Genomic DNA, 19,154 nt, shown 5'->3' on the forward strand with positions numbered 1-19,154 from the left:
GGATCATTCATTCTGCTGTACACACTCACAGCAGGTGTAGTTAGGAGGCTACAGTGTTAATTTTGGCAGAACATATTTATGTTTTATGAATAAAATGTCAGTTTAGTTTTTAGTCATAGTTTTGTCATCTATTTTTTTAGTTGACTAAATATCATAAGATGTTTAGTCGAGTAAATCTAGTATCTACAGTTGATTTAGTCGACTAAAATGTATTTTGGCGGGCCTTGGCGGTAATGCCTGATTTATGCTTAGGTGGAAATGGATTAAGTAGTTAAAATGATTGTGATGCTATGCCTATGTTATATACAATATTTATTATTAATTTCATTGTTTTTATTTGTATTATTAAAAAAAATAATCTTGAAATGTAGTACTTTGAGATATGGTTCAAATTTAAAGTGCGTTATTATTATTATTATTATTATTACTATTATTATTATTATTAAGTGTGTTGTTATACAATATTTCAAAGCTATTCATTTTTTTTCCTAGCTGTTTTGAAAATAGCAGATAAGCTCATAGCCCTAGAATGGCTGTGATATACATAATTATTATGTATGAATTATGTAACATTATTTTAATTATTATAACTACGTATGGGTTGCAAAAAATGGGTTTCCATAAAACTTGAAGACAAGTTAAGCCCATTAAAAAAAAATCATACTGGATCTACAGTGGGTGGAGTTTATATAGTGACGTATGATGACGTATATGTCAAGCGACTAGAGGTTTGTGTGTTTGGTTCGTACCGCGCTCTGAGCTCTGAGGAGGAGAAAGCGTGGGGACAACTGTTCTGTAGTTCCACGACTGTATTAATACATCATATTATTTGGTATTATTTATTCGAGAAGATGTTCACCCCGCGCAGTGGAACCCCGACCGGCTCGGGCCGCAGACAGACGCCCAGAGGAGTGACCGGCGGCGGGAGGAAGAGTCTGACCGTCACCCCGTCTGGGATGCTCTTCTCCCCGCGGAGGTCTCTGGCCGTCAGGTAGGGACTTCACAACAACAACAGCAACAACCACCATGTTATGAATGATGTTTGTTTGTGCCGTTTAGCTGTGTAGCCAGATAATGTGAGAGAATAAGCAACCATGGCCTATGAAAACAAGCCCAAAAGAAGTGTTTTAAACCGTCGGATATTTGAAAATAGCCTATCTACAAGCTCACAACGCGTGGCGAGGCGTTGTGAGCTTGTAGATCTGATATTTTCAAAAATATTCTTGAAAAAATGGGGGGGTCTGTGGACAAACATATTAATTTGGGGGTCCTTGACATGACATGTTCCCACTTGTCCAAGGTGCCCAGTTGTCCCTAGTGCCCTGAATCTTTTGGTGCCCACCTATCCAGTTACCATTCTCACTAAACCACTGGCAGTGGTTTAGTGCCAGTGGTTTAAAATGCAATTTAGGTTATAGTTACTATGGGAGTGTACAAATGGATAAGAATCATTCTGAAGAAGACCTTGTGTCGAAACGTTTATAAAGCCTTGACTGGGTCTGGGAGCTTCTTTTAAATTTACAGTGTGAAGACTTTATTATTTCTTATATTGTCCACTGTTGGTACCGCACCTGTCGTTAAGTGGATGTGCCAGTTTTATTAGTGTTTCTATAGTGTACAAATGGACCCTTATACACTGTCAGAGTTAGCCTTGGATCAAGACTGTCATAGATTTATGTTGTAGCCCCTTTCGGAACCCTGGGGCTAGCTACAGTTACAGACCTGTAAGGATCCAAAATTGGTTCCCATTCCCAACTATGCATCATTTTGCTGGGGACCCCCTGGAACCACCCCAAGGACCTCTGGGGGACTCCAGACCCCACTTTGAGAACCGATGCACTAAACAAATGATAATCTTTGTGTTATATCAGGTCCACTCCTACACGCATGCAAAGTCACGCAACTGCAGAGTCGGTTCACTTTGATGTACAGCCGTTCGGCTCTTCACTGCCTGTCAAAGTCATGGAGGCGTTGACGATGGCCGATGGTGAGAACACTTATAATAACACAAACAATTATGATTTCAACATTACATGTCGCACCAAATGTATGCTGATCCTAATTATCTTGTGTCCTCCTGTGTTTTTGACCTTTCCAGCCGATGACCAGATCTCAGTTAAGGTGGATGAGAGTGGCTGGGCCTGGATGGTGTGTGGAGAAAGAGTGATCATCTGGAAGATTTCTCAGTCTGCTGTGGCCAAGGTACGGTCTATCAGCCGGTCATTGACGATCCATAGGGGGATTTGTGGGTTGTTATTGACGTCAGTGTCTGTTGACAGCCTAAAGGCACATTCTGAATTAACCACTTATACAAGAACGGTCGGTACAACAACCTAGTCGGACCCGGTCAAATCCGGTGACCTCGGAACGGTCGGACCCGGTCAAATCCTTGATTCTTTCCCTATCGGGACGTAACTAGAACGGCGCCGAGTCGGCTGAAGCAGACTTCGCAACGTTCAGCATGGCGACTCGCTCGCCTTAGCTCGCTCGCTGGTGCCTCTCGTGGCTCAAGTCCACTTCAGACTCAATCGTTTTAACTGTTTTTGCTTACTACTTCCTAACTTAATATACGTAAGTACTGAGCGTTCTGTCAAATAAATGGGTCCGACTAGGTTGTTGTACTCTTATGTTATATATATACTTGGTTGACTGAGGTCACCGATCCCTCCTAGCTGAGCTACAAGCTCACAACGCGTGTGAGCTTGTAGATCTGCTATCTTCACCAAATGTTAGTCTATTTTTGCAGAATGTTAGCCTATTATGACATGCCCAGAATAGGGACGCCAGGGTTCGAGTGGTTACGATGCATATTAGGGTCACAGTCAGACATCATACAGTCAAGTGATCACCAACATGTTTCTATTACTTTTAGCTCAGCTGAAGTACACTGGAAGTACCGATTTTATGAAAGTCTTTTTCAATGTAATGACTCACAAACTGTCCTTGATCCATAGATGTCTGTGTGTAAGGAGCTGCAGCTCCCCAGCAGTGAGTTTGACTACTCTGCAGACCTGATCGCCATAACCTCAGCCGGGCCTCTGGAGATGGTCCAGGTCCAGTCCATCTCTGTCATGGCGGTGGTAGCAGAAGGAGTGGCTAGATTCTGGCCCAGCCTGGCCCACGAGGGGAACTACGTCGAGACTTCCCTCGACATGGGAGAACTTTGCAACTTTGTTGTTCCTGTAAAAGTAAGTGGAGTCAAGTGTAATACTTGTGATTTTTTACCTGCAAAATGTGAGGGTTAAAGACGGTGCAACAGATCATTTTAAACACTGGAAATTCTAATAATGTGGAAAAACTACCACAAATAAGTTTGTTTGTTTGTGAAAGTGGTGTGTCTTAACACATCGGGTGCCAAACACGGTCTGAACCGTGTGTTTACATAGTGGCGGTTCCGCCGCTTTGGTGCCGAACACGGTCTGAACCGTGAGTTTAGTCTTTTTGTTTTTCTCCGCGCGGGCGGGGCTAGAGCAGCTCTGGGAGCACCCATTGTAATCCTGCGAAGGAAGTGCCAGATCGCTCACCGGAAACACATTTTTTTTTTCCCATCTGCTTCCTGTCTATTTCCTACTTTGAAACGCCTATATCTCCGAATCTGTTTCCTGTGGGGAAAACCGGTCATGCGCGATGCACGATCCCCCCCCGTTGTAACTCGCCAGGGTAATGTTATGGTTCCAGGCTGTAGCCAGGCTCATGGGACAACATGAATCGATGCTTTTTTTTGCGTGGATTTGCTTGTAACGCACGCGGAAACTTTAAACAGCAAAGCGCAGTCAATGGGGAGAATGCTGGCACCCACGGTAAGTTGTTATGAAAAAATGCTGGCACCCGATGTGTTAAGAGGAGATCTTTTTTTAATGGCAGCAATTAAAATATGCCTATTGAATGAAGACATTCAAAGAACGCAGCATTACCTAAACCTGCACTCTCTGTAGTTCAAATTTGATAAAACATCCCCGCTGTTGTATCTTTATTTTATTAATTCCCTGTTCATTTATACATCTCCCCCTTCCCTCCTCAGGGTGGAAGTTTCATCGTATCCTCTTTCAAGAGCCAGCTGTTGAGAGTGAGCGTGGAAGCTGGGAAGCTCCAGCACAGAGCTCTGCAGCAGGGGCACGGGGTGCTGTCTGGCATCGGACGCCGTATGTCCAGCCTGTTTGGTATGGGGCCCACTCCAGTCAATGACACGGTGAGTGACATGTTGTGATGCTTTGTTTTCACCAGACATACAGTAACGTAAGAGTCCTTAAACAGCTTATTGGGATGTTGGATTCCCACCAAGAGGCTATACATCTATGCATGCTATTCACGGGTGGTGTGGAAAAAAGGATCCATCGTACCACGGCACGTTTATTTTGTTTTAAGGTATAATAATGAAACACTCAACATGAATAATAATCAATTTGGATTGTGACCAAATTTGAACTTTTACTACAGACAAAAAGGATCATTAAGCAGGTTTAAATGTTTAGCATATTTAATTGAATCTTAAGACAAAATAAATGACAGTGTTATCTGTATAATATAAAATATTAAAAGGCTTAGTACCCAGAATTCAATTGGTAGGCCAGTCAAGAGTTGGAACCTTTCTTTTTTCCCTTTTCTTTTCTTTTTACCATCCTTGATTGATTAATATGAGTAAGTTTGGGTGTGGGTGGGCCATGTTTATTGTTTTGTTTTTTGTCTCTGGAGTGTTTTGTGCAGAAACTATGGAAAATAAATTAAAATACCAATAAACAAAACTAAAAAGAGTTGGAAACCTTTAGGATATTAATGATTCCAATTGGGAACCTTTTAGGATATTAATGATTCCAATTCCTTAACAACTCCGTCAACAGTCAACTTGCTTTTTTGAAAAAAGAGGTTAACTTTTCTCAACTTTTAAAAAGCAGCTCAGCTCAGTGCTGTTCAGAAGTTGGTCACTTCCAGTGCATCTTACCGTTGCTTGCTTCACATAGGGTTTGAATGTAAAAACTAAATGTGGTGGATGTTGGGGAATAATAAAACTCTGCGTACAGATCCTAACCCAGGCCTTTCCTCTCTGCAGCTCCAAAGCGTGCTGTGGTTGGGGGAGTCGGGCTGCCTCTACACACTGACCAGCTCCACGCTCAACAAGTGGGAGGTGGATGAGAACACGGAGCACCAGCTCTTGAGCTGGGATGCCAGCCGAGCTCTGACTGAGAGCATTGCAGATGCAATCTGGGTATGTTTGGGCCAGAGTCTTAGCCAGAGTGTTAGTAAGGTTTCTGGACACACACAACTCTCATTTATTTGTGTACCGTATTCCTGCTTTCCTATGTTCTGAGCACATCCTCAAATGGGCTGATATACTGTGTATGTTGTATGTCTAACCTGGCACCAAAATGAATAAATTAAAACATTTTAATAATAAATGAACTGTTAAACAAATAGTATTAACCGGTTACAACTCTGGTTATACCCTAGCTTACAGTATTAAAATCTTCTGAACTTCTTTTTTCAAACCAGGGATCAGAGAGCAACTATGAGGAGATGAAAGAAGGAGTGAATATAACATACCTGGATATGAAGTTCAGCCAGTGAGTATACAAGCTGATTATATACAACTCACTACTCATAGGGCGTCACTTCGTGCCGCGCTATGAGCTTGTAGATCTGCTATTTTTGAATATCCAACCAATGTGCTATATGTATATAGCTAAAATCTAATATGTCACGTATGCTTTCCCAATTTAATGGGTTCCCTGTGTCCCGTGTCTTTCTTCTAGGGTTGGCCTGGTGGTGTTGGCAGCAGCGTGGCATTGCTCAGACACGCCCTGCCTGGCCTACTACTGCCTGGTCACCCTGCAGGATAACGGAGCCACCATCTCTGACCAGTTCACAGTGGAGGTCACCAAGCACAACCCACCCTTCCAGGTTGGTCTTTACCATTATAAGTCCTGCTTTCACTTTTGTTTTGTTTGATTTGTTGAAAAGTCGAGTCTTGGAGATTCTTTTTGGTCAGGGTCCCCCAAGCTAGTAAAACAAAATGATTTGATTATGGTTTAAAGCAAAAGAATAAGGATTGATTTGATTAGATTATGGTGTTTATTGCATGGATTAAGTATAAAGTGGTTTAATTTGCTTATAAGGGTCAATGTCCTGCGTATGTCTTGCTTTGTTCCACATTTTAGAAATGCATTTCTTTTTTTTTAAATATTTCTTTGGGGCTTTTTATGCCTTTTTATTTAGAGAAGGATAGGGGAAAGTAGGCCAACAGAAAATGGGGAGAGAGATGGGGGGGGTGACACGCAGCAAAGGTCTTAGGGAACGGGAGGAGTCGAACCCGCAACAAGCTGTCAGGCTGGCATTGCAGCCTAGGGTGCCTGGACCGCTACGCCATGGCTCAGGCCAGAAATACATTTCTATTATATAAGATTACCCGCACACTACCAGCGTGCACGGTACGTGATACATTTCTAAACGGGTGATAACGAGCACGCTTTTCAATGCACAAGGCCATCGGCTGCTTGGCGCGGGCAGCCGGGCACTTGCACCTTTATCTAAACTTGGATAACGTGTCTGTGTCATCAGGACGAGGAGACCCTCCATGCCACGAGGCTAGTGCTGCCACGGGCCTCCGGCCCCGCCGCCTTCCTGTACAACGAGGAGCTGGTGTTTGCCTGCTCCACCGGCACCGGCAGGGGAGGACTGCCAGAGGAGAAGATCGCCTTCAACTCCCCAGGTAAGACCACGTGAAAGGGAAGCCATAGCTGTGTTGTTTGTAGCCAACGGCTCTTTGATTTTATCCCTGATTTTCATCTTAAAATTCACTTTTAAAAAGGTTATTTTTAAGGCGTGGTTCTACAGGAGTCTAGCCTTCCGTAAGAGGGTCTGTCTATGTGTCCGGAGCTAATCTCAGAAGCCACTGGACTAAGCAGCGGTGGTGCCAAATATGTTGTGCACACACTACTACTAGTTGGCCACAGGAAATGTTTCTTTTGACATGTTTTTAAAATATAAATCTTATAATGGAAGTCAGTGGGGCTCTGATTGGGCTGAAATCCTGCCCAAATCTGGAGTCATACTGTACGTCATAGATATGACATGATTGAAGTACAGGCTGTGATGATTGAAGTACAGGCTGACCACATGAAGTCCGAGATCCACATTGGAGCCACACTGTTCCCATGTGGATCCCAAGATCTGTATGATTAGATTTGTTTTCTTTTTAGCGGTGCCAACCGCTCTATATCTGACTTTGTCCGTGTGTCTGTCCGGGTGTGTGTCTGTCCCATAAACAAATATTGATGACAACATCAATACGGGGCTCATCAAAGGCACCGCTTCCTTCACACAGGGTGTGATTTTTATTCTATCCATTGAAATCTGACTCTGATTTTGCTGATTTGTCCCCCACCCCCCTCTGGTGGCGAGAAAGTATTAGAACTAATCTGCTCTGGGTACAGTACAGTTGAGAAAAGTAGGCTAGTATGACATGATGCTCTCCTCTGCAACAGCAACAAGTCTTTGGCGTCGGTTTGGAAATGTGTAATTAAGAACTGTAGAATTGTCAAAGAAGTTTCTTCTACATATGCTTCATCAGCAATGAAAAATCGTAACGGGTGTAAAAAAGATAAAATAACAGAAATAAAAGCTCACATGTCGTATTGTGACGCCTTGAGCTTGTAGATGGGATATTTTTGTTATTTTTTTAAATGGGACCTAAGTGGTTCTGATATAAACCTTTTGGATTTTGTAGACAAAATAAATGTACCTTTTTATTTGAAATTGAGATCTCCAGTGTTTTCACTGCTTCATTGCCAGGCTGAACTGTTGCCATGCTCATCTACCCGTTGTGTGTTTTTGCCCAGGGGACAGTGTGTGTGGCGGGGGCAGCTGTGCTAACCTGCCGGTCTTCTTCTCCAAGAACAGCGGCCTTGTTGCTGTGGTAGCCAGGGAGAGTATCTCCATGCTGCCTGAGACCATGGAGGACTCCCTGTGCTCCTCACTGGCTGCTGCACCGGAGGTACACAATGAACTAGCCTGGAAGCCAGACGAATCTGCCATTGGAAAAAAGAATTGCCCTCTGCAGATTTGGTCTGGCACCGCTCAGTTGTGATTGGATTTCACTCCCTCCGAAGTAGTGAGGGACCAATCAGGACCCAGTATGCAAATAATGGGAGGGTTTATCACCAGAGGCATTTTGTGAATTCGCCCCTTGGAAATGCTTGTTCAACACAGAAATTCCAGACTAATATCACTGAACAGCACAGAACCTGAGCTTATCACAACGTATCAGTAACATGGACGATTCCAGTTTCAAAGTGTCATTTATACCTTCACAAAATGACTAGCCACTTAGTGATTTCAGTTCAATGTCATATATACACATATTACTCATAGGGTCAAAGTTAATGAGTAGAGGAATAGGGGATGCTGTTTATACAAGTACAAAAATGCAGGTATTTCAACCTATATATCTGGATGAGGACCTGGTATTTCTCACAATAGGACCGCACATGGTTGAAGAGCAGAATATTGGGGCAGACGCATCTTTATTGTGTTTTTTTTTACTTAAGGTATACATCTAAACTGATGTTTCCATTAGGAATGCCAAAACATTCTGCTTTCTTCAAAGACAATTAATTAATTGATGTGTCCCAGTATTCTCCTGTTTGTTAATTTATTCATTCATTGAAATTATATATTTTTTTTTCTTAACTCCTGCGTTCCTTTAATTCATTTAGGCTATTCATTCATTTAAGGTTTCAGCCATGGAGACTCCTACCAGAATGGAACCTGTGGCTAAGGAAGACAAAACCAGGCTCCTCAAAACGGCCTTCCTGCAGTTCTGTCGGTACGTAGCCATAGTTACTCCATCCTGATCTACAGGGCAGTTTAGTGTTAAACATTAGTCCTCTCTAGTCTAGGTGTGTAACAGTTAATCCAACAATTTAATCCATTATAAAATAATATTGATAATCGATAATTGTATAAAATGATCGATTCATAATCGATCCCTATTTATGGCCATGTCATTATAGGCAAAAAGTTCAAATCAAACAGTGAAAGTAGCCGATCTACAAGCTTATCTAGCTTGTAGATCGACTATTTTTGCATGACGTGATGATTGTTGCAACCAGTGTTGGTGCATCAACCTCCTTTTGATCTAATTTAATATTGGAATCTGTGTCATCGGTGGATCTCTGGGTGTGTTTGATTCGACAGTAACGACGGGGTGGGCGCCCAGACTCTGACAGACGAGCTGTTCCCTGCAGAGGCGGAGGGAGAGGAGGGATCGGAGCTGGACGGTGTAGTCACCCGCATCAACCTGGACCTGGTGGATGACTACCCAGCCTCTGACCCCCGCTGGGCAGAGTCGGTCCCCGATGGTAAGGAAGGGAGGGAGGTGGAGGTATAGAGAGGTTCTCCTATGCAAGCCTGGAAAACTGTTCAAATTACTTTGATAATTGACACATTTTGAGCATTGTGAAGGGGCCAGGAAGGCCACATCACATCATTCATTCCACATATGACATTAAAAAATGAGAGAAAAAAAAAGAATACAACTATAATAAAAACAACTCTATGCTGTTTCTCAAGGTACAAACATTATGAAATGCTTTACATAAAAAGAAAGACAATGTGTGAGCATAATGAATACCAGATAGCTAAAGCAAATAGATAAAGGTGAACAAACCTATTAGATGCTGATCCTGAAGTGTCCAGAATGTTAATGTGAAATGCAGCGTCATGATTTCTGTACTTTTGTTCTTGTTTCTACCAGAGAGTGCAGGCTTTCCCCTCACATCCCTCATCATCCTCCACCAACTGGAGGACAAGATGAAGGCCCACGGCTGCTTCATGGACTTCCTGCTCCATGTAGGCTAGACACACACACACACACACACTATAAACTGTTATTTTGGCGGTTCGCCACAACACACAGAATATAGTTTCCCATAATGAAATCATTCACATGACGAGGAAACAGATTCTAATGTTGAGAATTAGCACAGTTGGGCGCCGATGGCCTAGTGCTTAAGGCGCGTATCACATAGGCTCTGTTGCAGCCTGACAGTGAGTCCCGGGTTCGATTCCCGAGCCGACTCTCCCCGTTTCCTGTCATATCTCCACTGTATTATGAATAAAGGCAGAAAAGCCCCAAAAGTATCTTAAAAATGTGCACAGTTCTTTAACACGATGCTCATAGCTTCATTGTCTCCGCTTCGTCCCTCTCCAAGGTGGGTATCCTGGATCGGCTGAGCCAGGTGACGGTGCGTTCCGCGGCCATGGCCACACGTCTGCTCCTGTGCGAACACGCCGAGAAGCTGCAGGCGGCCATGGTTCTGAAGAACCACCACGCCAAGCACGCCGAGCTGGTCAACCGAGCCATCCTGAGTGCTCTGCAGAAGAACAGTGCTGCCGTGCCCCCCAGCCTCACGCCTGCAGATGTCTTCTTCAGAGAGGTGCTCTTTAGCATGCCTTACTCTTTATTATATGGTTCATGTTTATATGCCTAAACCTTTTTTTTGCCATTTCTTTACTATTTTGAAAAACATTTTAAAATAGTTCAAATAGCCGATCTACAAGCTCACAACGTGTCGATGTAGATCGGCTATTTTCACTATTTTAAAATGTATGTTAATATAGTAACTTTTTGGATTATGCCTTAGAATCACTTAAGTTTTGAATCAAGAATCAACTTTATTGTCACATCACAGGTGTAAAGAAGTGGGTGAAGTTCGTTTTTGTGCGAGATCCATCATTTTTGTTGTGTTCAGAAAGGGAGAAGAAAAATAGGGCAGAAGAGGAGAGTGAGAGGAGAAACATCTGTATAGAAACATTTCAAAGAAAAATGTTTTTTATTTTATTATGTACATATATACACATAGGTAGTACATGAGATTAAACATGATGTGTAAAAATCAGCGCATTGGCAGGTCCACATAGAATGGTAGTCCACCACATAGGGCAGAAACTTCATAGGTAAAACTCTATGGTAAAAGTCCACATGGTAGGTTCACAAGGAAAGTAAAGTCTGCATAGAGGACCAGATCCACATGAAGGGAGGAAAACGGTCAGTTTCAAAGAAAGTGTTGATGACAGGCGGTGATCAGACCGTTAACAGGTCCATTGTTGTTTTACGTATTGCAATCATCACAATAACTGCATATCTATTCTCTATATTTCCATTGCTGATATTGAAAAGTTGCGTACTTCTGTCAATAATATAAAAAAGGTCATTTTTATGAAGTGTCTGTGTGCATTTCTCTCTAGGTGTCCCAGATCTCCTCAGTGTTGGAGTGTCTCCTAGAGGAGGAGGAGAGGAGTCTGAAGGAGAACCCGGTGGACTCAGTCCAGTGGGCTGAGGTGGTGGTCTCCGTCAACGTCATCATCAAGGTACACACATTATGTCGGCACTAACTTAGATCTAATTATCTTGTCTTCCTTACATTTACATTTCACCCACTCGATAGGGGAGGTAAACACATTTTTCCCATAGAAAATTCACTGCCTGCATTTTTTTCAATCATATAGTGTTTTGTATTTGTTGTTTATGTATTATTGTGTTATTTTTATGCTATGTTGTTGAATTGAATACATGCATTTTTGTCTTATCCTTTTAGCCTAAATGTCTGACTGTACCTCGTGCTGTTTACATTTCTGAGTATTAAATCGATTAATCAATCAATAGCTGATGTCAGCAAGGCCTTGCAGTGTTAAACGTGTTGTCTTAAATACATCCTATGATGTCGAGTCTGAAGACTCAGCTCTTCAGACTCCACCTTGGCCCGTAGCACTAGTAGGCGTAGAACTAGCCTTGACGACCATGCAGTCTTATATGCAAAGGTTAAAAATGTAATTTAGATGGATTTATTTAGACCGATGTCAGGTTAATTTGTTGACCTGGCATCCTAGTTTATATAGTTTCGATGTACAGATCTTTATGTTTTTTATTATACCGTTTAGAGTAGACTGATGCTACAGTAGGTTCTTTGTTTACCTATGATCCTAGATTACTGAGGCATTACACTGTCTATGTATTTGATGTATTACCTTGTGTTTACCTTGCTTACTGTAAATTGCTCTGGATTAAAAGCGTCAGCAATTGTGTGTGTGTGTGTGTGTGTGTGTGTGCGCAGGACATGCTTCTGGCTGCGGGTCAGTACAGAGACTCTAAGGCCTCGATATACAGACCTACTGAGGATGCCACCGAGCCAGAGTACATTCCATGGACAGGTACTAGACGTACACGTACACACACACGTACAAACACACGTTCCCGTTCCCTATCCTCCCATGGCACTTTAGACACATAAAAATCCCTGTCTAATAGTGAGATTTTACTTGAGACGTCACTTCATCCATTGACTAATGATGTGCGAATTTAGTTTTGTCTTCAGCCCGATCACTTTGCATTTCTGATGGTGTAAAATGGCAATTTCTGATGGTGCTTGATCAAATGATCAGTTATTTAACGGTTTCTCTCCAGCTTCTGGGGGTGTGGGAGGCGTGCGCGGTATCATCTCCCGCCAGCACGAGCTCATCCTGCGCTCGGTCTACCCGCACGCCGACTCTGAGCTGCGCAGCGTGCTGTGTGAGCAGCTGGTGGCGCTGTTGGACCTCTACCTCGGTGGGTACGTCTCCCAGCTGACCTCTCTGCCGCGCACCCAGCAGGACCGCTACAACAGCCTGGAGATGGAATACGGTCAGCGCCGCTCCGAGCTGCTGGCCCCGCTACGTGAGTTCCACGTTCTTATTTTTAGGGGTTAGATATGTTATGGTTATGTATGTTTAGGATTAGTACGGTATGTTAACTGTTAGATATGTGAGGGTTAGATATGTTTTGTTGGGTATGAGTGGAAGGAATGGTTCGGGCATTGACGTTCGTAACTGCAGACATTTTTCTTTTTCTTTCAAGGGAATGTTTTATTTGAGTTTTGGAATTTCACTGCTAAGTAGTGGGAACCCTGTATATACTGTACTATATTTCAGCTGGTGGGAGTCCCATAACTTATTGTTGTTTTTCTTGCTGTGTGTTGTAGTGGAACTGGGTCAGTACCAGTGGGTGGCAGCCTTGGCTGAGAAATACTGTGACTTTGACATCCTGGTACAGCTGTGTGAACAGACAGACAACCAGAGCCGTCTGCAGCACTACATGACCAAGTTTGCTGACCAGGTAACAGTACACACCAGTTCAGAAACCGTTTCAACAAATATTTGTGAAAAATACCTGTGTTAGATGGCTGAAGTAAGGTTTACACTGATCATCACCCTTTTTTTAGTAGGCAGTCTTATACTACAGAAGAGGAGAGGTTCCTGAGAGGTTCAGTTAGTTATGTCGTAGCCACAAGATAGGATGTGTCCATGTGATCCTTATCTTGTGGGTACACCTTACAGGTCTAGTGGCCATGGCATGACACCTCTCCACCTCCATACTCTACTGCTGGCCACAGAGCAGTTCATTTGGAGCAGTCAAGGCACAGTTATTGTTTCTTACGAATATTTCTGACATTTATGGTAAAGTAGACCAGTTTTGGAGTTGTTGGAACATTTCTTTCCTCGCTTTAAAGGGCAGGATAAAGACTTCCATCTGCATTCAGTCATTAGCATGAACACCAAAGCTATGTTTGAATTGAATATAGATGAGAAAGGGCTATCGATCTGCTTGTCAAACTCTGGTTAAGTAGATAAAATGGCGTATTTGAAAAATGATGCCTTTTCCTGACACGTTTCTTGTCCTCCCATAGAACTTTGCAGACTTCCTGTTCCGGTGGTACATGGAGAAGGGGAAGAGGGGAAAGCTGTTGTCCCAGCCCAGTGCCCAGCACCAGCAGCTAGCCAGCTTCCTGCAAGCCCATCAACATCTCAGCTGGCTGCATCACATCCACATCCAAGACTACCAGAGTGTAGGGACACCATATACTCATTAAACACTATATGACTACATAGAGAAGAAACATTTTGATTGCAAGTACACAATCAAATGCACAGAGCATACTTCAGATAGGTAGATAAATAAAAAGATAGATAAGATGGACAGACAGGCAGACATTTATTTATTTATTCCTTCCTTCCCTCCCTCCTATGGGGAAACTCAAGTGTTATAGCAGCAACAGCCGTAAGCATGAAATAATGAGATCACAATAATGATGAAAATAGACTAGTCTATCTATCCCTAGCCATCTGCACTTGGTCTGACTGACTCCCAGTCGCACTAATACAGTATGCTCATGTTCCTGTCTGTGGGTGGCCACTGAGCTGAACCTGAGAGTATTTTCACCACTAACGAGGAATACAGCTAAAGATGCTCTACTTGCTTTATTTAAACAGGACAGTAACGAATGACAGAAGGTGGGGGTAGTAAATTGGATGAAAATGGGGAAAATATGAACTACCAAATACAAACTCTGTAGGCCAAGTCTGACTGAAGTTGGTGTTTGCTGTTGATGGCGACCCCACACTCTTATTTATTCTGTTGTATTTATCGCCTTTTATAGCGCTGGGCAGCACCTTCTCGGGTACATTTTTAGTGTCTCCCATCAAGCGTTCAACTAGGTTGAGATTGGGGCGGCCGGTGACTGCAAAGCCCATGGAATTTGACCCAGTGTTTCCTTCGTCCTCAGGCCCACAGAACACTGTACAATCAAGCCAATGCGGAGACACGCTACTTTGTGAAGAAAAAGACCCTTTTGGCCCTCAGCAAGCTGACTGCTCTGGCTTCTGACATGCCAGAGGATGCCATGCAGAAACAAGTTGATGGTAAAACATACACTCACTGACCACTTCCTGACATTTTAGCTCATCTGCCCCTAGGGTTTATCCTGCAAAAATTACGATTGAAATGCTCTGTCTTCTACAGTATATGTAAGACTATTGATGAAACTCCAGAGTACTTCAAATATAGTTTTGATGTACCATTTTATCTTGTGTAAAATGCATTCATTTATTCATTTGGTCAAAGCTATTTGGCATGGATAATGGGAAACTAACACAGAAGGGTAGCTCCATAGCGTATCACATTCTGCAAAATAACAAAAGCTAATAACATTAATTGATGTGTGGGTCTGTTTCATGTAGGTGCTTCTGTGTGCCAGCTTGAAGTTAACAGGAACTGTGTTGCTTGGCACACTAACGCCTAAATGAATGGGGGGAGGGGGGGTTATTTCCATAACATCTAAATTAGGTTTTGACAAAAGAGAAAAAGAAGTCTGCTGTGAAATGAGTCTATTAACTGCAGCACTTGGACTGCATAATATCTTCCCAGACCAACTGGCTTGAGCTGGGTGATAATTGCTTTTGGGACTTTGTATTTTCTTAATGGAAAAGACAGCCCTACATACAGTAGAAAACGATTACAAGAAAAAAAGGGCAAGTTGACACTGAGATCCTCGTTTGTTTGTTGTGTGTGTGTGTGTGTGTGTGTGTGTGTGTGTGTGTGTGTGTGTGTGTGTGTGTGTGTGTGTGTGTGTGTGTGTGTGTGTGTGCACTCAGACATCAAAGAGCAGGAGCGCTTCCTCCTGCACCAGGAGACTCTGCCCAAACAACTGCTGGAGGAGAAGCAGATGAATCCAGACGTCATCCCTGTGCTCACCGCTCACAACCTCATCGAAGTAATAATGGAGCCTGAATTATACTAATTGTGCACCGGTGTCGCATACTAAAGCTCACATTGCGTTGTATCGCATGCTGTTGTGAGCCTTATTATAGATCAGCTGTGTGTGACGCCACGTTTTGGATTTGACCTGAAATATTGAGTTAAAAACACAGCGATTTAATAATAATATTGGCTTAGAAGCTTTTTCCCAGAAATATCACCACAGATTGCAATGCATTACACATAAGCCTAACTTGTTGTCCATGTTAACACCTATCCTGTCGTTTCACTAGCTGTATATTTGCGATGACAACAGGCGAGCCAATGAATACGACTTCAAAAAGGCCCTGGATCTACTTGAGTACATCGATGAGGTAATGTCCTGCTTGATTTGCCCTGATCTGGGCATGATGGTTTTCATGATTGGAACTGTTAAACAATTGAATCTGTTGAACATTTAAGCAGTATTAAAGCCACTTTCTCATATGAACACTGGAAAATGTCCAGTGTTGGCCGTTCACACATGTATCATGCAACAGGAGACTGTCTGTTTCAGATGCGTTAAGTTAAATACTCTGTTTGATAAGGTTAGGGGTAGGGTCTGGGTAGTAGACGCACACATTAGGTACTCCCACGTGAATATAACACAGGCACAGCCTGAGGGAGAAGCGAGGATCAAACACAATATTTTTCAGAGAACATTGAGTTCTAGCCTATACTATACAGTATACAGCCAAGTGCGCACTGCGGAGGGAAGTGTCAGGTGTAGGTCGTTGTCTACAATTAGGCTACTGCAATTGTAAAGAGACGTTTATGTTCGAACTGTGAATATTTCCAACTCGAACGCTGTGATTAAACTGGTCTTCAGTTCCCTCTCTCCAAATACATTTGGGAGGAGGGGAAGCTCCACCCGTCGACATTCAATAGAAGCGCCATCAACACGTCCACACTCTAACTGTAAATTCGCCGGACAATCACAGCCAAATCGGACATTACCCGGACTTAAGTCAAGGGTCCTGCCTGCATATAATCCATTGCATATCCGATCCTACTGAGCCGTAATGTTGTGCTCATACATACAGTCCTTCCGTTTGAACTCCTTGACACAGTGCATGTCTGAAAGTGGCTTTACACTCCAGGGTGGTGCTTACTGTTATTATTGTTGCGTAGAGGTCTGTTAGAATCTCTGAAGTGGCAATTATAACGGTAAAGAACACCCTCTCATGTAATATTACGATTATACAACGTTTACCGACAGTGTCTTCTTGTATCAATGATGGAGTGATATTTACAGTGATGAGGTATAATGTAATTTAAGCATAGATGAGGTGTGCCTTATCGTGACTTGAGCATGGCTGGAAAGCTTATTTCAACAAATCAAAATGCTTGGCCGGAACTGCCCATTGTACTGGCATAGTTTTATATACTGTACATACATATTCTGTAAACATACATGTTCATTTGACAGGAGGATGTTGTGGATACGGACACTCTCAAATGCGAGATCTTTGGCAAGGCCCTCAACAAAGACGAGTAAGGAAAGAGTACCATATCTGATCCTTTTTTAGTTTCTGCACATTGAAGGAAGAAATGAGGATGGTGTTTCCTTTTAACACAATCTCAGCATCTTCTAGCTACATCTGCATATAGAAAATGTTAAATCTGGAGCAGTAGATTAAATATTTAATGGCTGGCAGAGTACAACAAGGCATGGTACAGCAAAGTGATGACATGGCATCTCCACATTTGATTTAGAAATACAGGCTCTAAATCTGTTTTTTTGTTGGCTATTTTTTATGTGTTATGACATACAAGTTTTTCTTTCCAGCTGGTCCTCTGCTGATGGCAATGATGACCCACTAGAAGCAGCCAAAGACAGTATTTTTGTCAAGATCCTCCTCAAGCTCATACAAGAAGGTGAGTTGAGGAGAAAATTAATCTTTTCTGAAACAGAATTTTATGTTACTTATATTTTCTGGTCATCATAATCTAAAGGATATGGATTTACTATAGATTCTTATTAAACTGTCTACTTTCCAGGTGTTCCTCTACAGACGTATCTTCCAGATGTCAAAGACCTCTTGGACTTGGATGAGCTGGCAAGTTTGAAATCCAAGCCCTCTTTTGAGTTTGTCCTGCGAGCTAATTATGAACATTACCTTCAAACTCAGATGTGACCTTCCACTTTTATGCACTGTACTTAAAGCTCTTGATTGTTTTCTTATCAATAATTTGTTTGTGAAAAAAACTGTAAAAAAAAGTACTCCTTTTCTAAATAAATGCTGCATTTGTATGTTTGGACTCACCGATATTTTGACTTTTAAGACCTCTTTTGATGTCCAAACCGTTACTTTTCAGGAAATGGGGGGGGGGGGGGGGGGAGCACCCGTGTTCCAATGGAATTATTCAGTAATCACAAGCTGTTGTTTATACTTTTCATTGGTTAAATATTTATTGTAAAACCCACAGACAGAATTAACCACTTTCAACAGGGGTTCCTGTTTTGGGCATGTCGTTATATAAGCGAAGGTTTTCAAAATTGTCAGAACTTTTCCAAACTAGTGAAAATAGCAGATCTACAAGCTCACAACATGTTGCACCGCAACACATTTTGAGCTTGTAGATTGGCTATTTAATACTTTCGCATGACACTGTCATACGGTGAAGTATGAAAGTTTTTCTTCGTTTTTTTTTTAACACAAAGATGAAAGATGGAGATATACTGTAAGGTTTCTGCCCAACAGCAATCTGGGAACCCATCGGCGAAAAATGTTTGCGCTGAATCTGTTTTGAGAGATTAGCCCAACAGTGACAATATATACAGTAGGTGTAAAAGTATACGCTTAATTAGCAAAGATATGCAAATAATTTGTTTCTTTGTATGTTATTTACTTAAACTTTGCAAAAAATATAAATAATAGTGCATAATCATACAGTATAATCTATCTATTGTATGTACAGTATGCGAGGTACACCCTGGGAAACCGTGAGAGGAAGTACCCATTATCCATTTAAACCTTATACTTCATTGTACGTCAATAGTGAAAATGGCCTATGTACATACAAGCTCACAATGCCATTTTCAAATGTTTGTCAATTTTTAACAATTGCCTATTTTCACCTATTATCACATGCCCAGAATAAAGATGTTAGGGTCCATTTTGGATAATATCTGTCTGTGGCTTTATGGTTCTGATTTCATTCACTTTAATTGTCTGCTGGCGATGTGTCATTGATTGGAACCATGTGAGTCTCAGTGAGCCTGTAGACCTGGAGAGAGAAGTGTGAACCTCCCCACCAGACAGTAAGCAGTTATAGTACCACTCAAAGGAGTTGGCTGCTGAATGGACTTGTTATCCTACATCATGAGGGCTTCCTCCTCATTGGTGACAGAGGGCAGGTGTGTTTTATAAATAGTGTTGCAGGACTGTCTGCATTGCTCTACTTTTAACAGCCACAGCAGGAGAAGGAACCATCTGCCTCCTAAAAATAGAGAAAGCAGGTTAATTAGGGGATGTCAACAGTTGAATATAGTCCCATCCTCATAAAAGGCAATTGACTCTGTAATGACTGCAGCTCTTTTAGTTGTTGA

General features: G+C 42.3%; 1 protein-coding gene across 2 annotated transcripts; it reads left to right on the top strand.

Moving 5' to 3' along the window:
• The first annotated feature begins 737 nt into the window (after positions 1 to 737).
• On the top strand, positions 738 to 17,857 carry nup133 (nucleoporin 133). Of its 2 annotated transcripts, none has more exons than XM_084077027.1 (25): positions 738 to 991; positions 1,872 to 1,987; positions 2,099 to 2,202; positions 2,955 to 3,188; positions 4,022 to 4,189; positions 5,048 to 5,203; positions 5,488 to 5,558; positions 5,748 to 5,895; positions 6,553 to 6,703; positions 7,833 to 7,987; positions 8,709 to 8,818; positions 9,190 to 9,353; positions 9,749 to 9,843; positions 10,206 to 10,430; positions 11,242 to 11,364; positions 12,108 to 12,204; positions 12,458 to 12,706; positions 13,011 to 13,144; positions 13,716 to 13,874; positions 14,592 to 14,727; positions 15,460 to 15,578; positions 15,856 to 15,936; positions 17,031 to 17,095; positions 17,391 to 17,479; positions 17,603 to 17,857. In XM_084077027.1, exons 1-25 carry the CDS (start codon positions 852 to 854, stop codon positions 17,737 to 17,739), a joined length of 3,426 nt encoding a protein of 1,141 aa, XP_083933153.1. In that variant the 5' UTR covers positions 738 to 851; the 3' UTR covers positions 17,740 to 17,857. The 2 variants fall into 2 exon arrangements, with proteins under 2 accessions (XP_083933153.1, XP_083933154.1); XM_084077028.1 differs by having other exon boundaries at positions 8,727 to 8,818.
• The last annotated feature ends 1,297 nt before the right edge of the window (positions 17,858 to 19,154 follow it).

This window comes from Gymnoscopelus microlampas (genome assembly GCF_963454915.1).
Source record: "Gymnoscopelus microlampas genome assembly, chromosome: 2".
Taxonomy (NCBI): domain Eukaryota; kingdom Metazoa; phylum Chordata; class Actinopteri; order Myctophiformes; family Myctophidae; genus Gymnoscopelus; species Gymnoscopelus microlampas.